We start from the raw sequence: 21536 nt of genomic DNA on the forward strand, positions 1-21536 counted from the left end.
TAAAATAAAAGAAACCTTAAAAGCACCCATTTATAGGTTCCAAACTTCCGGTTGCTTACATAACTTCTGTAACGTGTTTATAGCCTGCTTAATTGAATTGATTGAGAAACCATCTGCCCGGTGATACTTGAAAGCTGAAATCTCTAGAGATGGCCTTCCTAAGCAAATAAAGCCTAACAAATACAAGTTCGCATACAACTATTAAACTATGGGTAGTTTTATAACATTCTTAATCTGGAGATTAATTGATAATTCTCAGCAACAGGTTGAGGTGGAATGGGCTAAATAATGGCTTGATCTTGGACATGTTTTCAGTCCTTCGCACAAGGATATACCTTGCCTGCGCTGGCTTGGCTCTTCGACCAAGGAGGCATTCTGGTAGGAAGGCCGACCACTACATAAGCCGCCATCAGTCTAGGAGAGAAGCAAGCTACCTTTCTTTGATCCACCTTCTCGGGCAGGGAAGAGAACGAAAATAGGCCGCGGATGGTGGTCGTGGTAGGTTCGAGGATCTTCCGCGGTGGAGCGAACTCTTCTATCGTGTTGCTTTGGGCATGTTCGTGGGCCTATACGGAGATATGGTAAGTTTTCAGGGGCTTTGTTTATGAAAGGTTTTGGATCAAACTCATCAACTCCTAGATTTGTCCCTTCTCTACTTATCAAATTGAGGTGTTGTGGGAGAGACCATAAGTGAGTCCTGAGGAAATGACCAAAATACCCTTGGTTAGAATTTATGATTTTGCCTGTGCTTTTCTGCACTGCGTCCAGCGAAGTGGGAACCTTCAGGCACTAACAATGAGCAGCATATCTAGTGTTGCATGGATATGGAGACCAAAGTTGGAATATGATGCAATTTGGGGAGTCTGATTTTGCAATCAGAAAATATGGTGCTAACTTAGTTCATGCTGCTGTATTATTATATGCTTTTGTTGTCATAAGGTTGGCGTTCACTGGAGTAGTCATACTTCCTTCAATTCTGTAGTTCCAGGTGATAAGTTAGTGGAATCACATGTGCAGGAGTCATGTTCTGAAGGAGCGATAGTACTTTATTTGACCATCTTTGTAGGTAATACAATTTTTATGTGTAATAATTTATTTTTAAATCTTTTATTGATTTTTTTGGTTAAGCTATTTGTATTTTCTTTGATGATATTAATTCCATGCAAAACATTCGATATTTGACTGGTTCTTAGCATCTTATGAATCCCTTGAAGCAATATTATTCTCTGCTCTCATTTTCATTGTATTTTGTTATTAATGTACTTGGGTTCAGTTTTGAGATTCAGTTCCAACTTTAAGTCTTTTTACTTCTTATAAGGTAGTTATTTGTTCAAGCAGGCTGTTAGAAATGAGAAGGATTTGCATAGCGTAAATGTCCCACCCAAATATAGGAGCATGAACTCGTTTTGGAAGTACTACTCAGGACAGGAAGTTGCTCCCTTTCCAACTATTTTCATTGGTGGGAATCATGAAGCATCCAATTATCTTTGGGAACTGTGAGTTACTTACAAACATCTTTGTTATATCCAAAGATTTTTTTTTTTCTAGAAGAAGGTAGATCCTTGGGATGCATTTTTTTTTTATCTGTTTCTGATTTTAGTTGCTTAACTGTTTTTATCCAACCATACAGGGTAAATCGTGTTACATTGTTTTTGCATTGCCATTTCCTAGTCCTGAGACAAAAGGAGGGTCGTCTCACGTTGGCAATGAACATAAACTTTGTAGGCTAAAGCCACATAAACATGAAGAGAAATGCTAGAAATGGCGTGTGTAAAAGTAAAATGATGATGGCACGGATTCTACGCTTTCCATGAATCCAAAAATCTGATGTTTGATGTTGTACATTTTTCTTTGGTCCTTCCTTGTAAAAAAGGGCATACCCAATGCACGAGGCTCCCAATACTGCGGGGTCTGGGGAGGGTCAAAATTTACGCAGCCTTGCCCCTTCGCAGAGAAGGCTATTTTCTGACTTGAACCCATGACCACTTGGTTACAATGGAGCAAACTTGCCGTTGCACCAAGGTCCGCCCTCAGTCCTTCCTTATAAATGAAGGTAAATTTTTCAATGGAAATTTTTACCCCTAAAAAGTTTTCATCATTTGTTTGATTTAGCAATAGGACTGAGTTTTCCTAAGGCCACAGTACGCATTCACCGTGGCCCAGCATGACCATTTACAATGGGGAGGGGGGAGAGAGGTGGGAAGTGATGGGGGTCACATCTGGACCGTCCCATCATTCAGCCACCGGTGAAGGAAAATTTGTCCTTAGGAATATTAAAAAAGAAATCGGCAAAGGAAAAATATTTAGGACAGTTGTTTGACCGGCTATAATGTATGAGGCTGAATGTTGGGCGGTTAAGTAGCGTCATGTAAATAAATCTAAGAGTAGCAGAAATGAGGATGTTGAGATGGATGTGCGGCAAAAGTAGGAAGGATAAAGTAAGGAATGGTCATATTATAACTGATTTGGGAGTTGCCCCGATTTGTGCTAAGCTTTGAGAAAGTCGTTTGAGGTGGCATGGCCACGTTCAACGGAGGCCTTGGGATGCACCAGTAAGGAGTGATCTGATTCAGATTTTTTTCTCTTAAAAAGAGCTAGGGGCAAGCCTAAAATGACCATAGGAGAAGTAGTGAGGAAAATCATGTATAGTTTAGGCCTTGTCTCAAGTATGACCTCAAATAGAGCTGTTTTGAGGGCAAGGATCCATGTAGCCGATCCCATTTAAGTGGGATTTTAGTCATTTTACTGAGTTGTTTTGCTGTGTTCTCTCTTTTTTCACTATTATTATTAATATTTTGTCTTTGCAAGGATCCATGTAGCTGACCCCATTTAGTTGGGATAGTGCTGCGTTGCTGTTGTCAAAAAGAAATTGGCAAAGTAAAATGTCTGAGTGTTTGTTTGTCTCAAACGTCGGGAATACTGTTGCAAGCTTATGGTATTCATAAATAGATAGTGCATAAGGCAACTCAGGCTAGATTTTATTTGAAGTTAACCCCAGATTTCAAAACCCCATCACAAAGGAAAAAATTCTGCCAAATCAGCTTCTTCATCCCTTCCAGATAAATAATTAACACAAAGAGCTCATACCATGTTTCTGAACTTTCATTGTCCCAGTTCTATCCTCCAATTTAAAATTAAATCGATCTTTTGGATGGAAGAGCTAAAGATATTGTGGCATCTTCTGGGCCTCAGTCGCTAATTTTTTTGGGGTATTGCTGTTGACATTAGTAGGAGTTGGAAGTTAAGTTTTGGTTAGCTCTTCCCCCCCCCCCCCCCCCCCAAACAAAAAAAAACTTTTGTTGTGTATAGTTTTTTCATGGGCCATGCAAAGCATAGAATGCCTTCCAATCACCTCATGTTACTCGTTAATAGAATTCTCAATCTCGTGTGACATTCTCAGATCATAGTACTACAGTTCAACACTGTACACACTTTCTCAGTTGTTTATTTCATCTTCCTGTGCTATTTTTCATCTAGTTCATCGGAAATAATTATATCTGTTTTGTATGGTGAAGTAATCTTTGAGGGGGTTTGTTCTTTTCATGTGGTTAATCTTCTGCTGGTATTGTTGAGGCCAATAGTGAAAAGTGGTTTGGACAAGATATTTAGCCTTCCAAAATCTGGTGTTACTTTATTCTGGTTTACTGCTTATGCAGATCAGTATTACTTTTTGGCTGCCTTTCCAGATACTATGGAGGATGGGCAGCGCCTAATATATATTTTTTGGGGTTTGGTGGAGTGATTAAGTTTGGCAACATTCGAATCGGTGGTCTTTCTGGAATTTATAATGCACGACATTACCAATTAGGCAAGTTAAACTCTGACTAAGCTATTTGAACCCTTTTCAATGCTCTGCTATGTAGTTCTCTTTGACACATTAGATTCTCATATCTGGGGTTTTGTACCGCCTTCTGTGTCATTTGTCCGTTCATATTGTTTGTGAATTTTGCTGGAAAAACTGGGTAGCAATTAAAGATAAACTTCAAATGGTTTAGTGTTACATTATATGCTATTCAACCACTGAGACAAATAGAATGTGGCTATTGTAAGTAGTTTATCCGTCTTTGGGGTATCAAAGTATGTGAGTTGTTTTATGAGCAGGACACTACGAGAGGCCTCCTTATAATGAAAGTGATATCCGGTCTATCTACCATGTGCGTGAGTACGATGTCCTCAAGCTCATGCAAGTTGAGGAACCAATTGATATTTTTCTTTCCCATGATTGGCCTCTTGGTATCACTGACTTCGGAAACTGGAAGGAACTTGTTCGACGCAAACCCTTTTTTGAGAAAGAGGTAATTGTGTGTGTGTGGGCATAACATTCAAGAGGGCAAAAGCATAAAATAGCATGTTTCTATGGAAAGAATGACTGGTTTCATCTGGTTAAATTGCTGCAACATACCATTGCTTTGTATTACTTTTGTTTAAGAATTAAGATGTCAGTAGACATGATTTTGATCATTATGCACATGACTTTGTTTCTTCTTTCTCGAAAATAGCTTCTGATTCTCTGTACTGTAAATGAAGCAGGAAACCTATTTTCAGCACAGGGAAAGGGGCTGGTAGATGAGACAGACAGCCTATTGTTCTTATATAGCCACCCATTAAACATTTTGCACTTCAAAAAACTTTTATGAAAGCTTTTTTTTTGGGGGGGGGGTGGTTAGGAATATCTTTCCTAGAGAAAATGATTAGTTCTATTGGTGTTTCCTGGCCATTCAAAGTTTTTCAAAGATTATCTCCAGGGTCTACGTATCAATGACAACAATGTTTAGATATTTGTATAAGATTTTTGTGTGAGTGTGGTGGACGGATGGATTTATGGCTGCGCTGGCAGGACTTTCTTGTACAATAGTGATGAATGAGCCAATAGAATTAATGGATCTAAACAATGTAGCATCTTTCTGCATTTCGGGAAAGAAGTCAAATACTGTTTGGTCATTATTTGAAGTCTTGTGATGCGGAATGCGGGTCACAAGTCCTATTTGGGTTTGCTATGGGCCCACCCGATTCAACAAAAGTCCAAGAACTAGAAGGGAATGACGAATTTGTCATAAACCAGATTTTCCATAGTTTTACTGGTAGTAAAGGAGAGAGGACATTAAAGGTATTAGGAATTATAGTTTAGGGACAGATTTGGAAGCAGAACAAATTAAAGGACAAAAGGGGTTAATGACAATAGGGGAGGATGAGATTGGGATTGGAAAGTGAGGGTATAACGTTAAAGAGGTAGAATATCGTGGGCATAGTTGTCAAAGCGCTAGGTCAACCAAGGCGGTCGAGGAGGGTAAAACATTAAAGTGACACCAACTAGGTGCCCATACAAAAAAGTGGCTAGGGTGCCTAGGCAATGGTTTGACAACCTTGATCGTGGGGGAGGGAAGTTTCTCTTACATCAAGACATAACCAGAAAAAACATCAGAGATTGAGACCTTCAAACTCTCTCACATGGTCATGGATCGGAACAGCCAACAGCAAAGGAACCAGAAGGGACTGAGCTCAGCTCTGGCGGTAATCACAAACTGGAATAGGAACTTAACATGGAACTCACAAGTCGTGCAAGATGTAACCAGCATATAAAATTCTCAAGGTGACAGGAGCAGAACCGATAGAGTTCGTGATGTAGATCCACATCCATCATGGGCTGCCACAGGAGGAGGGGCCAGCCCAAAGTGGGCTAATCGATCTCCACTTACAGCCCACTTAAGGTCACTTTAGTGGCTAGGAATACATTGAGTTATTTCATTGGAAAATAGGGGCTCATTGGGCCCATCGATTTCTCACTTATATCATTAAGTTATTAGTTAAATTAATAAGGCCCATTGGGCCCATCGATTGTAATATGCCCATTAGTGGCTATTAGTGAATGACTAGTTAGTTACCTACTCCAATTGGGGTTCTAGTCTAGTCCTATTTGGGGTTCAACTCCTATTATGTAATGTCTAGTTCTACTTGGAGTCTAGCTCCTAGTTATGGTATGACTGCTATTAGCTAATCTGCCTTCTATATATAGAGGAGCCCATGTACTCTCAATTCTCAGATTTGAATATGAATGAATGCAGTCAATTGCTTAAACAGCCGGGATAGCTGTGGTGAGATGCCCGGGCCTAGATAGCCAATCCCACCCACACTTGTCTTGTTTCTTTTCTTTCATATTCTCTGTTTTCTGCTGCTGTTATTACCTGCTGTTACTACTTACTGTTGTTACAGAATCAGACCTGTTCAGATCCTCAAAGTCAGAACCGACCAGCACCCATGGAGGAATTAGGAGAGAGATCGATCTCCCCTACCTTCCCCTTCCCCAATTGATCTCTGATTTGCCTGGCCTTTTCAAGGGGTGTTCACAGCCACCCAAGTATCACTCGATCCTCTTCTTGTTACTGCCCAAGCGGCCCTACTACAGTTTTTGAAGGTTTCTCTCAGTTTTCTCTCTTAGGTCTGAAATCAAGAAAGGGGGTATCTCACAAACCAGCCGGCAGAAGCTTTTCATCTTTGGCGGTTTTTGTACCCTTGTTGGGACCTACCATCGATCAGAATTGCAACCAATTCTGAGCTCCACAAGTACAGCCGCCTGTCTCTCTCTCTTGATCCCTCGCAGGTCACTTTCTCTCTCCTCTTGTCTGAGTTTTTTTCTGTTTTTTGGGAGTTGTTTTGCTTGTACTTGGTGGGGTTATTTCTGGTTTACTTTCTTTCTGATCCTAGTCTATCTCTGGGGATTCTAAAGTTAGTTTTGAAGTCTGAACTTGTCTTGTTTGGGGTTATAATCTGTTGGGGGTAGTTTACTTGTAACCTACTTCTGCATTAGTTCGATCCACTCTTATTTGGACTGTGGGTACCGCCCAGAAATAGAGAAAAGAACAGTAACGGAAAACAATAGATAGAAAGAAGAAGAAGAAGAAGAAGAAGAAGAAGAAAAGGAGATAATGATCTCACTGGGGAACGGAAGAGAGGGAAGAGAGAACAAACACAACCCACACAGGCAACAGTCAACCAATTTCTATTCCATGTTATACTAACTTCTCCAATGTATTACAAGAATATTTAAAGAAAAAAATTAATCTAATAAGGAAACTAGACAAACTAGGAAACCAACTTAACGAGGAAACTATGTGACCTACCCAAATATTAGGCTGAAGTAACAAACAATAGCAAATGTATGAGAAACCAGAATCCCAGTAAACCTAAAACACAGCAGAAGCTTAAATTGAACAGCACTTGCAAACTAGGAACTCAATGAAGATGAAACCAATATATTCTAGAGGATCTATGGTGGTGGTTAGTGGTAGAGATATCAAAGAGAGTTTAATGGTCGGATGGACAGAAATAGAAAGTATAGAAATCAGAAAAATAGCAAGTCAAGAAAACTGATATAACTCATAATCCAACCATCCAATGAGCATTCTGTTTGGGTTGAATGGAGTAATATGGGAGGAAAGTAACATTGTTTAATTTCAGTCCAAGTGAACTGTCTAATTCTCAGAATCTGTTGACTACAATTTAGACTTTAGACCATGTTGCTGTTCAATAGTAAGTCACAGACATGTAACAGTGCTGGAAAAAAAAAAAAGAGAACCTAAGAGAACTTAAAGTAACGGTGTTAGGAATTAAACAAACTCAAAGGAAAAGGTTAGAGATCACATAGGGGTGGACCACGATGAGAGTTCTTGCTGCTGGATTATCGCTGGAACAGTGACTGGCAGAAAAAACATAAAAGAAAAAGAAGAAGAAGAAAATGGAAGGGGAGATTTACCAGTGCTTCACCACCACTGACCTGTGGTAAGGGATTCACCTCCAATCCCAATCCTAAGCTTCACCACATAGGACAGCTGATGAATGACCCCAGCAGCACACACTCACATAGAGCATAGTTTTCTCAAACATCAAATCTGTTGGCTAATGCCCTTTGCTCTTTATTTATAATAACTAATGAACTGATTACAATAATAGAAACTCTGCTTGCTACTTGGTTGCCTAGCAAACACTAAAAAGGAGTCCTTCTGGAAAGGATCCTTAGCTATTACATGGAAATTAGAAAGCAAATAAACTAGAAACTAGAATGGAATCTTTCTAGAGGTCCATTGTATTACATGCAAAATATGTAGTAACAAAATTTGAAACTTCTATTGAATATCTGTCTTAATCACTAAGTAACTCATTAAGTAACCCATGGTTTGTTAGTAACAAAATTAGAAACTTAATATGACTTATGTCCTAGGCTTTGTTCTTGTGTTTGCATCTGTATACAGACTGGTCATAATTGCAAGATGAGTTATCTTATCATCCCCTTAATATGCCTTATATTTGCTGTGCTTTCAGATTCAGGAAAGAACACTAGGAAGCAAGGCTGCTGCAGAATTGCTTGACAAATTGAAACCACCATACTGGTTTTCAGCTCATCTTCACTGCAAGTTTGCAGCTCTTGTTCAACATGGGGAGGGTGGTGCAGTAACAAAATTTCTCGCACTTGATAAGTGCCTCCCTGGGCGCAAATTTTTGCAGGTATTATTCCTTGTATTTGTTTGTTTTCTGTTGGATATTTGCAGTTATTGCCTCTGGAAGCTAATTCCTTTCAGTTTTGTCATTGATTTAATATCTAGATTGTTGAAATTGAATCGGAGCCAGGACCTTACGAGATTCATTACGACGAAGAATGGATGGCAATAACACGGAAATTCAATTGTATCTTTCCTTTAACCCGGAAGTGCATGCAGTTGGGGTGTGTGCATCGCTAAGATACTCCTTATATGAAACTTTTTGGATGTTCTTGCTCTTAGTAATATGTGAATCTACATGCTTGGATGTAGGGGTGTGCAGCTTGACTCGCAAGATTGTCTTCAATGGGTCAGAAGTAGGCTAAAAGCACGAGGGAGCAGGCCTTTTGATTTTATACGGACAGTACCTTCATATGATCCTTTTCAATCAATCATGGAAGGTTCCTTATCTGGTAATGTTTGAGACTTGATTTCCCTTTGTATTTAAGAGATAATATGTACAAAACTATAAATGTGGAGTTTGTCATGGATGCTACATGAATTTATGATGGCTAAGATCATTGAAAAAAGGGGGGGGGGGGGAGGGTTAAGAACACAAAATATATTATTATTGACAATAATAGAAATAAAAATTTATCTAGTCAACTTGGGAAACAATCAAATCAACCTCGCCGGGCTATATTCAGTTCAGAAGCTCCTAAACAGAACCAATCGAGGTCTTCATAAGCAATTGCCCAGCCTGAACAGAGCTCCATTATTAAACTAGTAAGCTTATGGGTGACATTGCAAAATAGTGCTTATTGAATCAGATGCTGCATACAACAACATCAACAACAACAACTACAACAAACTCAGCCTTATCCCAACTTAATGGGGCCGGCTAAATGGATCCGTGCTGCATATAACTGCATTAAGTGTGTCTGCTTATTCAGTTTTAAGCCTAAGAGTATTTTTATTGATCATGTTTGGGGAAAGCTATCTTTCTATTCCCAATTAAAAATTTTGAGCTATTTTGGAATTAGAATTATTTTCTTCAGTTAGAGCTTTCTTTGATATTCTAACTATTAAACTGGTTTGTCAATGTTCGTACTAATCTTTGATGGTGATATTTAATACAAACTTCATTGATAAGGCAATAATTCTAGTGACTGAATAATTGGGGAATGAAACAAAAAATTGTTTGGAAAGAGAACTAACCCAATTGAGAGGGTTCACTCAATTCTCATACAAAAAGGTTTTTGCTCCTTATAAATGGAATTGAGTAGGCCTGCCATTCATTTGCCCAAACCTAGGGAACCCAGTTCCAGTTTGTTACAAACTTTGAGTTTGTTATACATGACTGAGTTCCATCTCATAAAAGTAAAATTATATTGCATTGGAAGTACACCTCATTGAATCCAGTGCGCATTGTATTTTCCTAGCCTTACAAACCCAGTGGTTGACATTTTGTATATTGTATGAAAAGTTAGGTATTAGTAGCTGTCTTAGATTTTATTTTTTGTTATTTTATAAATTGGAGGCCTGTAGTTCTTGTGAATTAGATCTTGAAAACTTTGGTAACCTCACAAGCATCAAACCTATACATTATATTTTATTTTAAATTTTAGGAAAATTTACATCCACCTCCCTTTGAGTTTGCTCTTGTTACATCCACCCCCCTCGTGTTTCATTTATTACAAATAAGTCCAGCCCAGTAACACCGTGAGTGAGGTGTTTAGTTTTGAAATTGAAAAGACTATTTTACCCTTATGATATCTTTAACTAAAAGATCCTAAATCAATGACCATTTTACCCTTATTACATCTTCAACCCTAAAATCCTAAACTTGGTCTTGAACCCTAGCCGCTGCCCCCTTCAACTTTTCCGTCTTTATTCACGGCGGTCGGCGACAAATCTTTTTTCTTGGCTGCCGAATACTAATTACTCACAGGGAAGGATTCAGCTTTGATTGCTCCAAAATGGAACGCTCGAGATCAATCCTATCATCTTGCCGTCTTATTCTCCTTACAAACCCTACTTCACTATTGTGGCTAATCACCTCACAATCGTTCGACGTTGGTCTTCAATGAATCAGGCCGTTGAAGAGGTCATTATGTATCTCTATTGCCTTCAAACAAAAACGCAAAGCTTCTTTAAAATAAAAAACTGACACATTTTTCTGCTAAATCCTGATTAGCCATAGCAAGCACCATGCTTTCCAGCTGTAGAGCTTTCTCTTTCAGTTCCAAAGACTGCCGAAGATTGACAAGAGCTTCCTTTATTCTCACCATTGCAAAATTCGTATTAGCCAATTGATGCTGAACCACATGAAGAACAGGACTGATATCATCAGCATTGAAGTCATGTTCTTCCAACTTTTCCAGTATCCTATTAGATCTATCTAGATACCCTAAGCTGTCATTAAACCTCGTCAGTTTATAGTTAGCATAACCCTTCAAATTTAAAGTCATAGCAATTACCAGAGAAGAAGCATTACTGCCACTTTCCAAGATATTCAAAGCTCTATTTCCAAAAGCCAGAGCTTTCACAAAGAACTCACCTTCTTGGTCGAATGCAGGGCTTACTTTCAAGCAAGCCAGATCAATCCCTCCCTCATCAAAAGCAAAAACTATGACTTCAAAAGCTTTGAGGATTTCTTCAACTGTCTTGGCAGACTCGAAGGCTTCTTTGATTTTGCCCTCAAGATTGCTCACCGGCTGCCGTGAACAGAGACGGCGGCGAAGTTGAAGGGGGCAACAGTTAGAGTTGACAAGTTTGGGATATTAGGGTTGAAGATTTAATAAGGGTAAAATGGTCATTGACTTAGGATCTTTTAGGTAAAAGATATCATAAGGGTAAAATAGTCTTCTTAATTCCAATGTGTTCTCTACTAATTCTAATACCATGTTATCTAGATTCGCCCCCCTACAGAATTGCATGCGTGTGTGTTTGGCATGGGTTTGACACAGGTGTGCCACTGACTTGTGCAGGATTTCTCTTTCCTGAATCTTTTTTTTTGGGGGGGGGGGGGGGATGGTGTGGTGGTTAAGGGAGAAGAGTGGGTATGGGAGAGAAGAAGATAAAGGATGAGAGGGGGCAGAAATTCTGCCGTTTTTCAATTCAGCTCTTGGTTTGTGGATTATGACCAAGATTTTGCAAATTATTTCGGTTTCGACTAGTGTCAAAATGAAATGCTATTTGACCTTGTAGGTATACCAAGTTTCAACTGAAATTTAGACATTTTGGTTGAAAAATATCTAAATATCTGTTTCAGTGGGAGGTATCGTTTCATTTCGGAAAATTGATACAATCATGCGCTATAAATACAAAATTCAATCGAAAAGGGTCTAAATTTTGACCCATTTTACTGTCGGTGTTTTCGACAATGGGAGGGATTTTGTTAGAAAACCCAACTTTTTTTGTCTGGCCAAATACTTAAAATTATTAGTGGAACAATGTGTTGGAGACTACTAAAACACAACTACAACCAGGGTTTAAAATATCGGTCTGTATTGTATCGGTATTGGTGGGTATCAATATGATGCATATCGTGTATCCTATCGGTATCTTTAAAAAGGTTACTATATGATAGGTTTAAAGTATCGGTCCATATTGTATCGTATTGGTATCGTTCGATATCAATACGATCGATACTTTAAACCTTGACTACAACAACCATTTGCTGCATTTGAGCAAGGTTTCTTGAAGATTCAAACCTTAAGGTGTACCCATTTTTCCATTAAAAAAAAAAAAAAAAAAAGAGAAAAAAAAGAAGGTTAATATGGGGCTTATTTTAATATATGTTAGACACCATTGACCAATTTACGGAGTCATTGATTGGGCTCAATTTTATATCATTAAGTTCAGAGATGCTTAATTAGGGTCTTCCAAAAGTTCCGGGCCAAAATATGGCCATTTGACCACTGGAATGGTCAAATGACTCAAACCACCTAAACATGCAGGGTTTCGGCCATGTCTTAGTCGAAATTTGAAATATTTGATCAAAACCAAAATCTCGAACCTTGGGCATGAAAGATCACCAGGACCAGCATCCCTCCCTTCTCTCCCATCACTTATGTAGACTACAAGCTATGAACCTTAATTAAAAATTCTTATTTGGAAATAGGATGATATAAAAGCACAAGTGTGTGAATCCATCTTTCAGATTTGAAGAGTCCAACACTAATGCAAGGCCCTGCACCTTTGCTGCTCCATCAATATTACATAGCTCTTTTAGCACCACTGACACGCTGGAACCTGGAAAGCTTTTGTAAACCATTTCCCAAAATTTAATTAGTTATGAAAGATTGCAAAACCTATGGATTGTCATAATGTAAATGGACTACGGAGCTTGTCTTTTCTGTATGCAAGGATGGAACAAGTGCGGAAGGATTTGATATATCATCTAGGAGTTCTCAAGTGTTCGAGTTTCTCCCAAGAAAACTTAATGGTTCTTTATCTTGAGGTTTCTTGACTGTGGCATCTGTACACCTGGTTTTAAAAAGATTGATGCCTAAATTCTAATAATACTTCATGGTTGTCATAAGTGTAAACAAAGGATGTTGAAAGGTGTATAGAGCTTTGTGCATTGGGAATTATCAGTTTATGATGTAACAATGAGTTATAGGTTTGTTTGGCATTTTCATATTGTAGCTGGAACTATGTTGTTGATTTTTATGATATTTCTACTATAATGAGATTAATATATATATTTTAGTCGTCACTATCTCCAATGTTCAGTTTTGGTATGAGAATAAAGTGTTTTCCTTCATCGCTTTCATTAAATGTATTTTATGGAATCCATATTGTTATTGCATATTTATAGTTAAAGGACTAACACATAAACCACGCTATTAAATTGACAATTCAGATACTATTTGTGCAGGAAATTGTCGGAACCCTCAAACAGAATCCTTATTGCAATTTCTGGAACTTCCATATCTTCTTGACAATACATTAGAACCAAGTGGACTACACCAAAATCCAGTGTCATTTATTTCTAGAGGTAAATATTCCATTATACTCTACCTTTGCTCATGATATATCAGTAATTGTAAACCTTTTCGTTTTCATTTTAAACAATTTTTTTATTGTGTCAGTGTTCTATATGCTTAATTCTCTCTTATATAATGCAGAAATAATGGGAAGGGGCAGCCATTGTATACAACATCTTTGGTGGGTGAGAGAGGGGGGGGGGATAATGGATAATCATTAGGTACAGATAACAAACTGAGAAATATAAAGTTATATTTCCCAAGCCATCTGAGAGGCACCAAACCCAAGGTCTTGCAGCATTAGTTGTGCCTTCTTGAATTATACTTTTGGATAAACCTCTTGGAATGTAAATTTCAGTTCAGAAGATGTTCTCTACCTCATACTAGTTTTTCATTTACATGGGTAGAAATTGTGAGGGAAAATAAAATAGAGGATTGGGAGAAGATTAATCAAGCCTAACCACCAATAATGAAAATAATTTATTATTACTTTAATAATACTGATAAATATCAGCAATAAGATTTTTTTTTCGAGGGAAGAAAGTGCCAATGACACAAGCAATGTGTGTCATGAATCCGTGGAATGGCGTGGGACCACCTATTTATGGATCAGGGTTCAAAAACTTGTTTCGGTTCACCGTTTTGGTCAAATCCAGTACTTCCGAAATCCGAAAGTGTATTTTTTCCATGTTTTTCGCTTGTGCATTTTGGGGGCTAATGGAGAAATGAGCGAGAAATTTTGATGAAAACAATGCAATTTTTGGACCAGAATGAGCGGAATTTTGACCAGAATTAGCAAAATGAGTGAATTTTCAGTGAAATATTGCATGTTTGAAATTTCACCTATTATTTCATGTTGACCAAAAAAAAATTAGTGAAAGTGAGATTTTGCTGAAATTTTGGTGAGCTTTCGAACCATGTTATGGATATGGGAAACTACTGATCAGGTGAGTTCCCAGCCGTTTGTGCTGCACATTAATGCTTGTGTTCATAGCATTTCCCTCCCAAGAGAATGTGGGTGGTTTAATAAGAAGAATAAGGAGAAATTACACTAGAGGTACCTAACATTTAGGGTAACTACACCAGGGGTTTTCTAAGTTTTGAAACTCGATGTTTGGGACTTTGGGGTGCCTCAACCTGGATGCCATCAGTTAAGTGAAATCGAAAATCTGTTCAAAATACCCCCTATACATGACCAAACAGCCCCATTCTTCTACAGCTTTTGAAATATTTCAAATGGAATGATATGGTTATACCATCCTGTTTTAGAAATTTTAAATCTTTGAGTTGGATCTTTAACTTATGTCAACCACTAAGCTTTACTAGATCCATAGTTATGATAATTGAAACCATTAATTTTAACATTCATCACATGATTGGCTGCATGATCGAGTGCTTTTGATCGTCTGGTCAGAGATCTAACTTTACCATCGTGCTTATCATGCTTTAACATGCTAATAAATGATCATGATAAAAAAATGAAAGCCGAAAAATTGTAGGCTATGAGGTTGAATGCTATCGTTTTAATTAGAATCTTTAGAAGATTTTGACGGTCTTATCTGGAGTCAGACCATGCCATCGTGTTTACTGTTTTGATGGGGTTGTGCAATGCAATTTCTTTATTTTATTTATTTTTATTTAATTACAATCACATCTACACACTACAATTCTTCGGGTTGCTAACTCAACGGTAGAACATGATTTAAAATGCTAGATTAATAGTCATGATCGAAGTAAAAGTTTTATGAAGCCGAAACCTTGATGGTTGACTCTATCCTTCCAATTAGAATATGCCAGAAGCTTTTGATGGTTTGATCTTATATCTCTGACTGTGCCATCTTGTTTCCCATGATTTAAAGTGCTAAATGAATGGCCATCATCCAGATCAATTGTTTAAATAGGCTAAAGCATGATTATTGAATCATATCCTTCCAATTGGAATTTTTTCAAAACGAATGGCCATGGTTTAAGTAAAAGATTAAAAAATGTTAAAACATGATGGTTGAATTGTATCCTTCCTATTGCTATCATCCAATAGATGCAGAAGGTAGTTAACAAATGGGCCCCACAGATCTCCATGCCATCTACTATTTAATATTTAATTTAAACTCCCGTAGACGACATATCAGTTGGTCCCTTTAATAAAATACTATTCTACTATTCTGACAATACGTAAAAGGAAAATATTTAACAAATTTAAAAACTATCCTGTACAACTAAGTGTACATTATTGCAATACGTCCAAAGCGCAAAATACGAATCAAAGGTCCAAAATAAAAGGTCAAGCCACATCCAGTGGTGGTAATCATGCTTCCGCATCATGAACTCTACCAATTGAGTGCCCTGAATGAAGGGTGTGAAACAATCTAGAATTATTTCATCCTAACGGACTGTTCCTTAATATTCTTTTTCGCTTTATCAATAATAGATTCAGATAATGTAAAGGTGGAAGGAGAAATTTGCTGCTGAAGATTTTCTCCACTTTTTTTAATAGTTTTTGAATTTCTTGTGGCTGAGATCTACTCTGTTCAACCTGATGGCAGATAATAGTGAAGGGGTTGTGGATGAAGACATTGAGGATGCTGCTATTGATGACATGGATGAAGTGGAAGAACTTGAAGAATTGATGATGTGGATACGAAGCATAATAGATAGTGCAGTTTGCATTTGGGTAAAGCTAACCTATATTTTCAGTTTCCCTTTGTGGTTTTCTGTGGTAGTTGCTATGAATCCACAGTTTAGGTATGGAATGTCAACCATTTGAGTTCTGGGCTTTGACTGTTCTGAAATATGTCACATGTGACAGTTTAAGATTTTGTTACCATTTTACCTGTATATGCTAGCAAAAGCCTTGTGTAATGCATGTTAAAGTCTGCTACATGTTTTAGTTTTCTAATCTCAGTTTTGGGCTGTCTTTATGTTTTAGATTTGAAGCACCTCAAATAAAAATTTGTAGTATTATATAAAAAGAAGCTGCTTCCTACGTTTACGCATGGAAGCCCAACTTATCTTTCTCATGTAAACATTATAATGTGTGTTTAACTGTTTATGTTGTGGATTTTAGGAAGTAAATGCACCTTGTCTAAAATAATCTAGTCATTCCCCCCTCCCACACATTTTTCCCTTTTATAGAAAAAAAAAAAAAAGAGGAAGATTCACTTTGCTTTTTCCTCTTTGGTTTCCTTAAATTTCATTTTAGTCAAGCCTGAACCAATTCTTAATTTTATCTTGATGTCCCTAGGCCTGGTCCTTATGTACGCAGCCATTGTAAATAACAGAGTTAAATTTGAAATTTAATTATTAACTACCCACTTAAACAACCCCCTAGATAATTCTTAAGCGATGTGCTATTATGAAGTTATCCAACACATCTCCCTCTCATACCTCCCTCCTCCCTTCTTTCTCTCTCCAAGTTAAGTACACAAGCCCCAAGACTAATCTTATCCTTATAATTCATTCTCTCTCTTCCCCCTTCCTTGGAGACGTACAATATTACATGTGCATCTCCTCTAGTAATCAATAATAATAATAGCCTAATAGATTGCATCCATGTGACATTTGTATCTCTCTCTCTCTCTCTCTATATATATATATATATATATTTATATGGAAACTATTATTCAATTCAATTCCATTGTCATCATAATTAACGGGGAAAATATTATTGTAAATAAATAATAAAAAGAGAATAATGGCTTGACAGGTTGGGTTATGGTTCTCTTTCCCGCATTGACAGACCCATTTTAAGCTTCTATTCTGCCCTTCCTGATGAAACTTTAGCTCTATTATCCATGACCAGGTTACAGAATTATTTATTCAGCCACACACACACACACAGAACTCCATAATGGAGAACTAAAAAAAAGGGTCGGTTGAAGTGAGGGTGGATTTCTAAGGCTTAAAGGCAGTTTTGGCTTGAACTGTTGGTGTTTTTCCCAGAGAGGAGAACACGTCCTCATATAAGGTTTTAAATGAAATCACAATATTAACCTTTTTATAGTCGCTTGTGTAGCGGACATCTTGTTGACGTTGATTGGAAAAGGAAAAAAAAAATGATTGAAAGAGGAAATATTCCTCTATATCTTTCACATTTGTTATGGAAAAATCTTATATTGGTAATTATTTATGTTTTGTGATAGTGGATGAAATCTGAGTTGAATATTGTTTTACCTGCCTTACCTGTTGATCTGCCGGGTAATGACATTGCTTATGCTTACCCTGTAGGGGAGGGGAGTTTCTCAGCTGTACCCTGTACAATAAGGGTAAGAGGACTTCACCACCTAGGACGGTATGGGTAAGGCTGTTATACAACTTTACCAATCCATGGCTAAGGTATATTAGTTGCCAATTGATCTATGGTATACAGATATAGCAAGGATTTTGACTTCCTGCTTCCCCATTCCTAGAGATTTTTTGACATACATATAAGTGTCCCTGCCACTTTGGCATTATTATGCTTTGTCATTCATCTTTACAATCTAAGTTCCTTCCAGTAATTAAAGAGTATACATTTCTCGAAATAATGACATTTGATACAATGTGGTATGTATATATTTTTTGCAAACATATCAAATTAGAAAATTGCTCGAATTCATGAAAATATGCACATGGTAAAATGGGAAGTGAGAACCTTATACTCTGGAAGTATCATGACATACCACCCTAAAATGTGAGATGAGTACATTACACCATGTCTAGGCAACCTGCTCGCTGTTATTAAGAGCTACTGATTATTTCAAAGCTCATATAGTGTTGGTTACCTGTTCATAACTGCATTTTCTAAAGTTGGTAAGATGAAAAATCTATCTGAATATCCATCCTACATGCATCTACACACAAACATAAAGCAAGTACTTGGTTACAGCTACATTTGTTATTTATGAGGACTTAAGATGTAAAATCCAATTAGTTGTGGTAGCTTTGCTTCCATTTGGATCACCCATATGTATCCATATTTATATGTACTGGACTCTTTCCAGGACACAGTGAGGCAAGGAAGTCTGAGAAAAATGAAGATTGAATCTTTCCATCTCTTTATATCTTGCACATCACCTGGAATTTGGATTTTGGTTACAAAATTGCTACTCTGCTTTTTTCTGTGTATTTTTGTAACATTGATGGGATTTGAACATGCTACTGGATTTCAAGTTGGTTACCAATACAAAATTTTCAGTGTCAATTATCTTCCCTAGAGATTTGGTTTTCAAGCTGGTAACTGAGTAATGCAAATATTGTCCTGGGTGATCTTTTCCAACTTATTGGTAGAGACAGTTACAAACTGCAGCACCATCCACTCTCTCTCTCTCCTGTATGTCTTATGCATTTCTGTCTCTGTCTGTCTGTCTTGTCTGTCAGTGAGTGCAACATGGTATACTCGTTCAAGGTTCTGAGCATTTGATCTTGATAATGTGGCCATTTTCCCCACTTGCTCCAGAGCTCTTTCATTTCCACCCAGAAAAGGGTTATTAGATGTTGATGGCACCTAATGTGGTGGAATTTTGCCTTATATTCTTAAGGCACTGTCAAGTGAATGTCCCACTTAACACAGAAATTAATCCAGCTACTTAATCCTTGATGCATTTCATCCACTGCTCTTCCATTGAAGTAATTTCATTTCTTTACATTTTTATTTTGTAGTTTATTTTTTGATAGAGATCCTGTGAAGGATCTGTATTCCATACTAGCTAGCAACTCTATGGAGCATGGGTTACTTTCCAGTTGGCAAGGCAAGGTGCAGTATCTATAAATCGAAAGTGGTAACCATTGTTGTCATCTTAATTTTCTTATCGTTTTTACTGCTGATTGGGGAAACGATAACCCAAATGAGATTTTTTTTTAATTGAAACATAGAAACTTCATTGAATCGAAAAGGAAATACTACTGGAAGTACTACCGCTAACAGTGCTTGTAATAGTGGCAGTTCTAGCCCTTCTGGCAAATTGATGGGGTATGGATACCTTCCTATGACTTTTCTCCACATTAAAATTAACAAAAAAAAATTTTGGTGAGGCAATTGCTTGTATGAGCATTTGGTCTTGAACTCATTCATCTATTCTTTTCGAACCAGCCAAACAAGTTAAATTCTATGCAGTCTGAGTCATCTTATTTTCGGACTGCCCTCTTATAGTCCGCCAGGTTTTTGTTTTTCTTGTTGATTGAAGGGTGGCTAAAAGTGTGGTTTTTTAGGCGGCACATAGTGACATTAGGACGGTGGTGATATAGTTCATCTAATGTATGATTTGCCTCCTATTATTGGGGGAGCCTCATGACTCAGAAAAACCATTGCCCATCCTCTCTCCAAACCTCCACCCCCCCTCCCCCTAAAAGTCATTGTAATACTGAGTTTTAGAAAAAGCAGCGGACGAGGGCAATGGGATGTTACACCAACTCACTTTCGTAACCGATGTAACATTCCATCATGCTTTCAAATCAGGTTTCCCTTTCTAAGGGGTTCCACTTTGCTCTAGGGTCTTGGCATGGTGATAGAGAGCCTTTTCCTAGCAACTTCATTCTAACACCAGATCGTCTCTTCTGTGCAAGGGTTGGGACCGAGGATCGGCTATTGTGATATCACTGAAGGACATTAGAAGAACTAGACCCAATAAATTGGCTTACAAGATGAGGGAATTTAAGATCATATCAATCCACAACAATTCACTTTCGTAATCAAGTGGGATCAGCCACTCGTATGATTGATATTAGACTGTAACATTAAGTTTATGGATAAGGCTTGAGAGTGATATAGAAGACTAGAAGGCGGATGTGTCTTTTACACTCAGACACAAGGAAGGACAAAATGACCGCCTCACCCCTATGTAAAATGGAAAATCTCATCAGCAGAACCCATTACCACTTGGTTGCATATTGGAAAGAGGAATATGGTTAATTAAGAGGCCGAAAGTAGTGTGATTGCAAAAATTTGCGGCCCACCACATCCCTCAATGTACGAAATTGCATTGCTTGGTCTAAAATGTGTGCTCATTTTGTTGTGGCAATCATGCAACCAATGCAAAGACCATTAAGGCCACGTCTTTGACCCTTAGCATGATCCCTCGTGGGAGGTAAAGAATAAGGAAATGATTCATAGCTTTTGGTACTCCTTTCTTATCTTACTTTTGGAAATTGTTTAGTTCTTATTTGTCTTGATTTAGTTCATCTCCAATTAACCATGTGCTAATCAATACCATTACCCACTAAGCAGAAAGTCAAAAATATTGAACTGTGGAGTTGGGTCAAACAAACACTTGAGTGGGACAGGGAAAAAAATGTCAAATCACTAAGTAATGGTTGAATTTGTGTGTGCTCTTTCCATTCATTCTTAATTCACTTCAAAGCAAAGATATGTGCGGTCAAGCTTAATTAATCTGTTTTGTCTTAATTCATTATCTAATGTCTTATCTCCACGTATTTAGCATAAAGACATTGTGTTTTTATTTTCTCATAGAAAAAAAATCCCCATGCTGGCAATGTGGGGATTCTTTTCCATATCTTCTCACATCTGAACATGTGGAATCCATATTAACACTCTCTTCTTCCTAAGCATGTGGGCTTCCTCATTGATGAAATTGTTTACTATGTTGTAATTGTTATCTGTGGGAGATTCTACCCACTTTGGCGGTGTGAGGAATCTTCTCCTTTTTTTCATTTAGCGCCGACAATGAGGAAGAGGGGGTTGGCGTTTGAAAAAATAATAGAAAAGAGAAGAAAAGAATGAGTTTATCACAATCAATTTCCACCCTTGGTGGTGTCATGTAGAAATGAAAAACCTAAAACAATGAAGAAATTAATGGAAGTCGCTAATAGCGAGATAAGATCCACTTCATGTGATTCGATAAGATTGTTGAGCCCATGGTGAAATGAGATCTACTTCACCATCAATAGAGAATAGAGTTACAAGAACTCATCTTCATGCTTCTCTTTAGATTACAGAAAATATTTATAACAATTAATAGAGAATATAAATATATATATAATATATATATGCACTATTTTACCAAAATACCCATATAACCTTAAAGTTTTTTAACCGCTCCTCAAATCAGTCCAACCACACCACCACCCCAACCCCCCT

General features: G+C 37.6%; 1 protein-coding gene across 6 annotated transcripts in view; it reads left to right on the forward strand.

Annotated features, from left to right (window-relative positions):
- The window catches only part of LOC122084639 (lariat debranching enzyme), a 25289-nt gene extending 6645 nt beyond the window's left edge, over positions 1–18644 (forward strand). Inside the window, exons 3-12 of one of the 6 annotated variants that reach the window (XR_006141961.1) lie at positions 1339–1496; positions 3657–3808; positions 4102–4295; positions 8317–8499; positions 8598–8716; positions 8805–8944; positions 13357–13476; positions 16009–16136; positions 17690–17797; positions 18445–18644. Coding sequence is in view for 5 of the 6 variants with exons in the window: in XM_042653044.1 (XP_042508978.1) it covers positions 1323–1496; positions 3657–3808; positions 4102–4295; positions 8317–8499; positions 8598–8716; positions 8805–8944; positions 13357–13476; positions 16009–16136; positions 17690–17725 (1246 nt within the window). In the remaining variant the exon portion in view is untranslated. Of the gene's footprint in view, positions 1–1017; positions 1067–1322; positions 1497–3656; positions 3809–4101; positions 4296–8316; positions 8500–8597; positions 8717–8804; positions 8945–13356; positions 13477–16008; positions 16137–17689; positions 17989–18444 lie in introns of those variants that run through there. The other 5 variants (XM_042653043.1, XM_042653046.1, XM_042653044.1 and 2 more) reach the window with 5 other exon arrangements.
- Positions 18645–21536: the final 2892 nt, after the last annotated feature.

This window comes from Macadamia integrifolia, chromosome 7 (assembly GCF_013358625.1).
Source record: "Macadamia integrifolia cultivar HAES 741 chromosome 7, SCU_Mint_v3, whole genome shotgun sequence".
Classification (NCBI taxonomy): domain Eukaryota; kingdom Viridiplantae; phylum Streptophyta; class Magnoliopsida; order Proteales; family Proteaceae; genus Macadamia; species Macadamia integrifolia.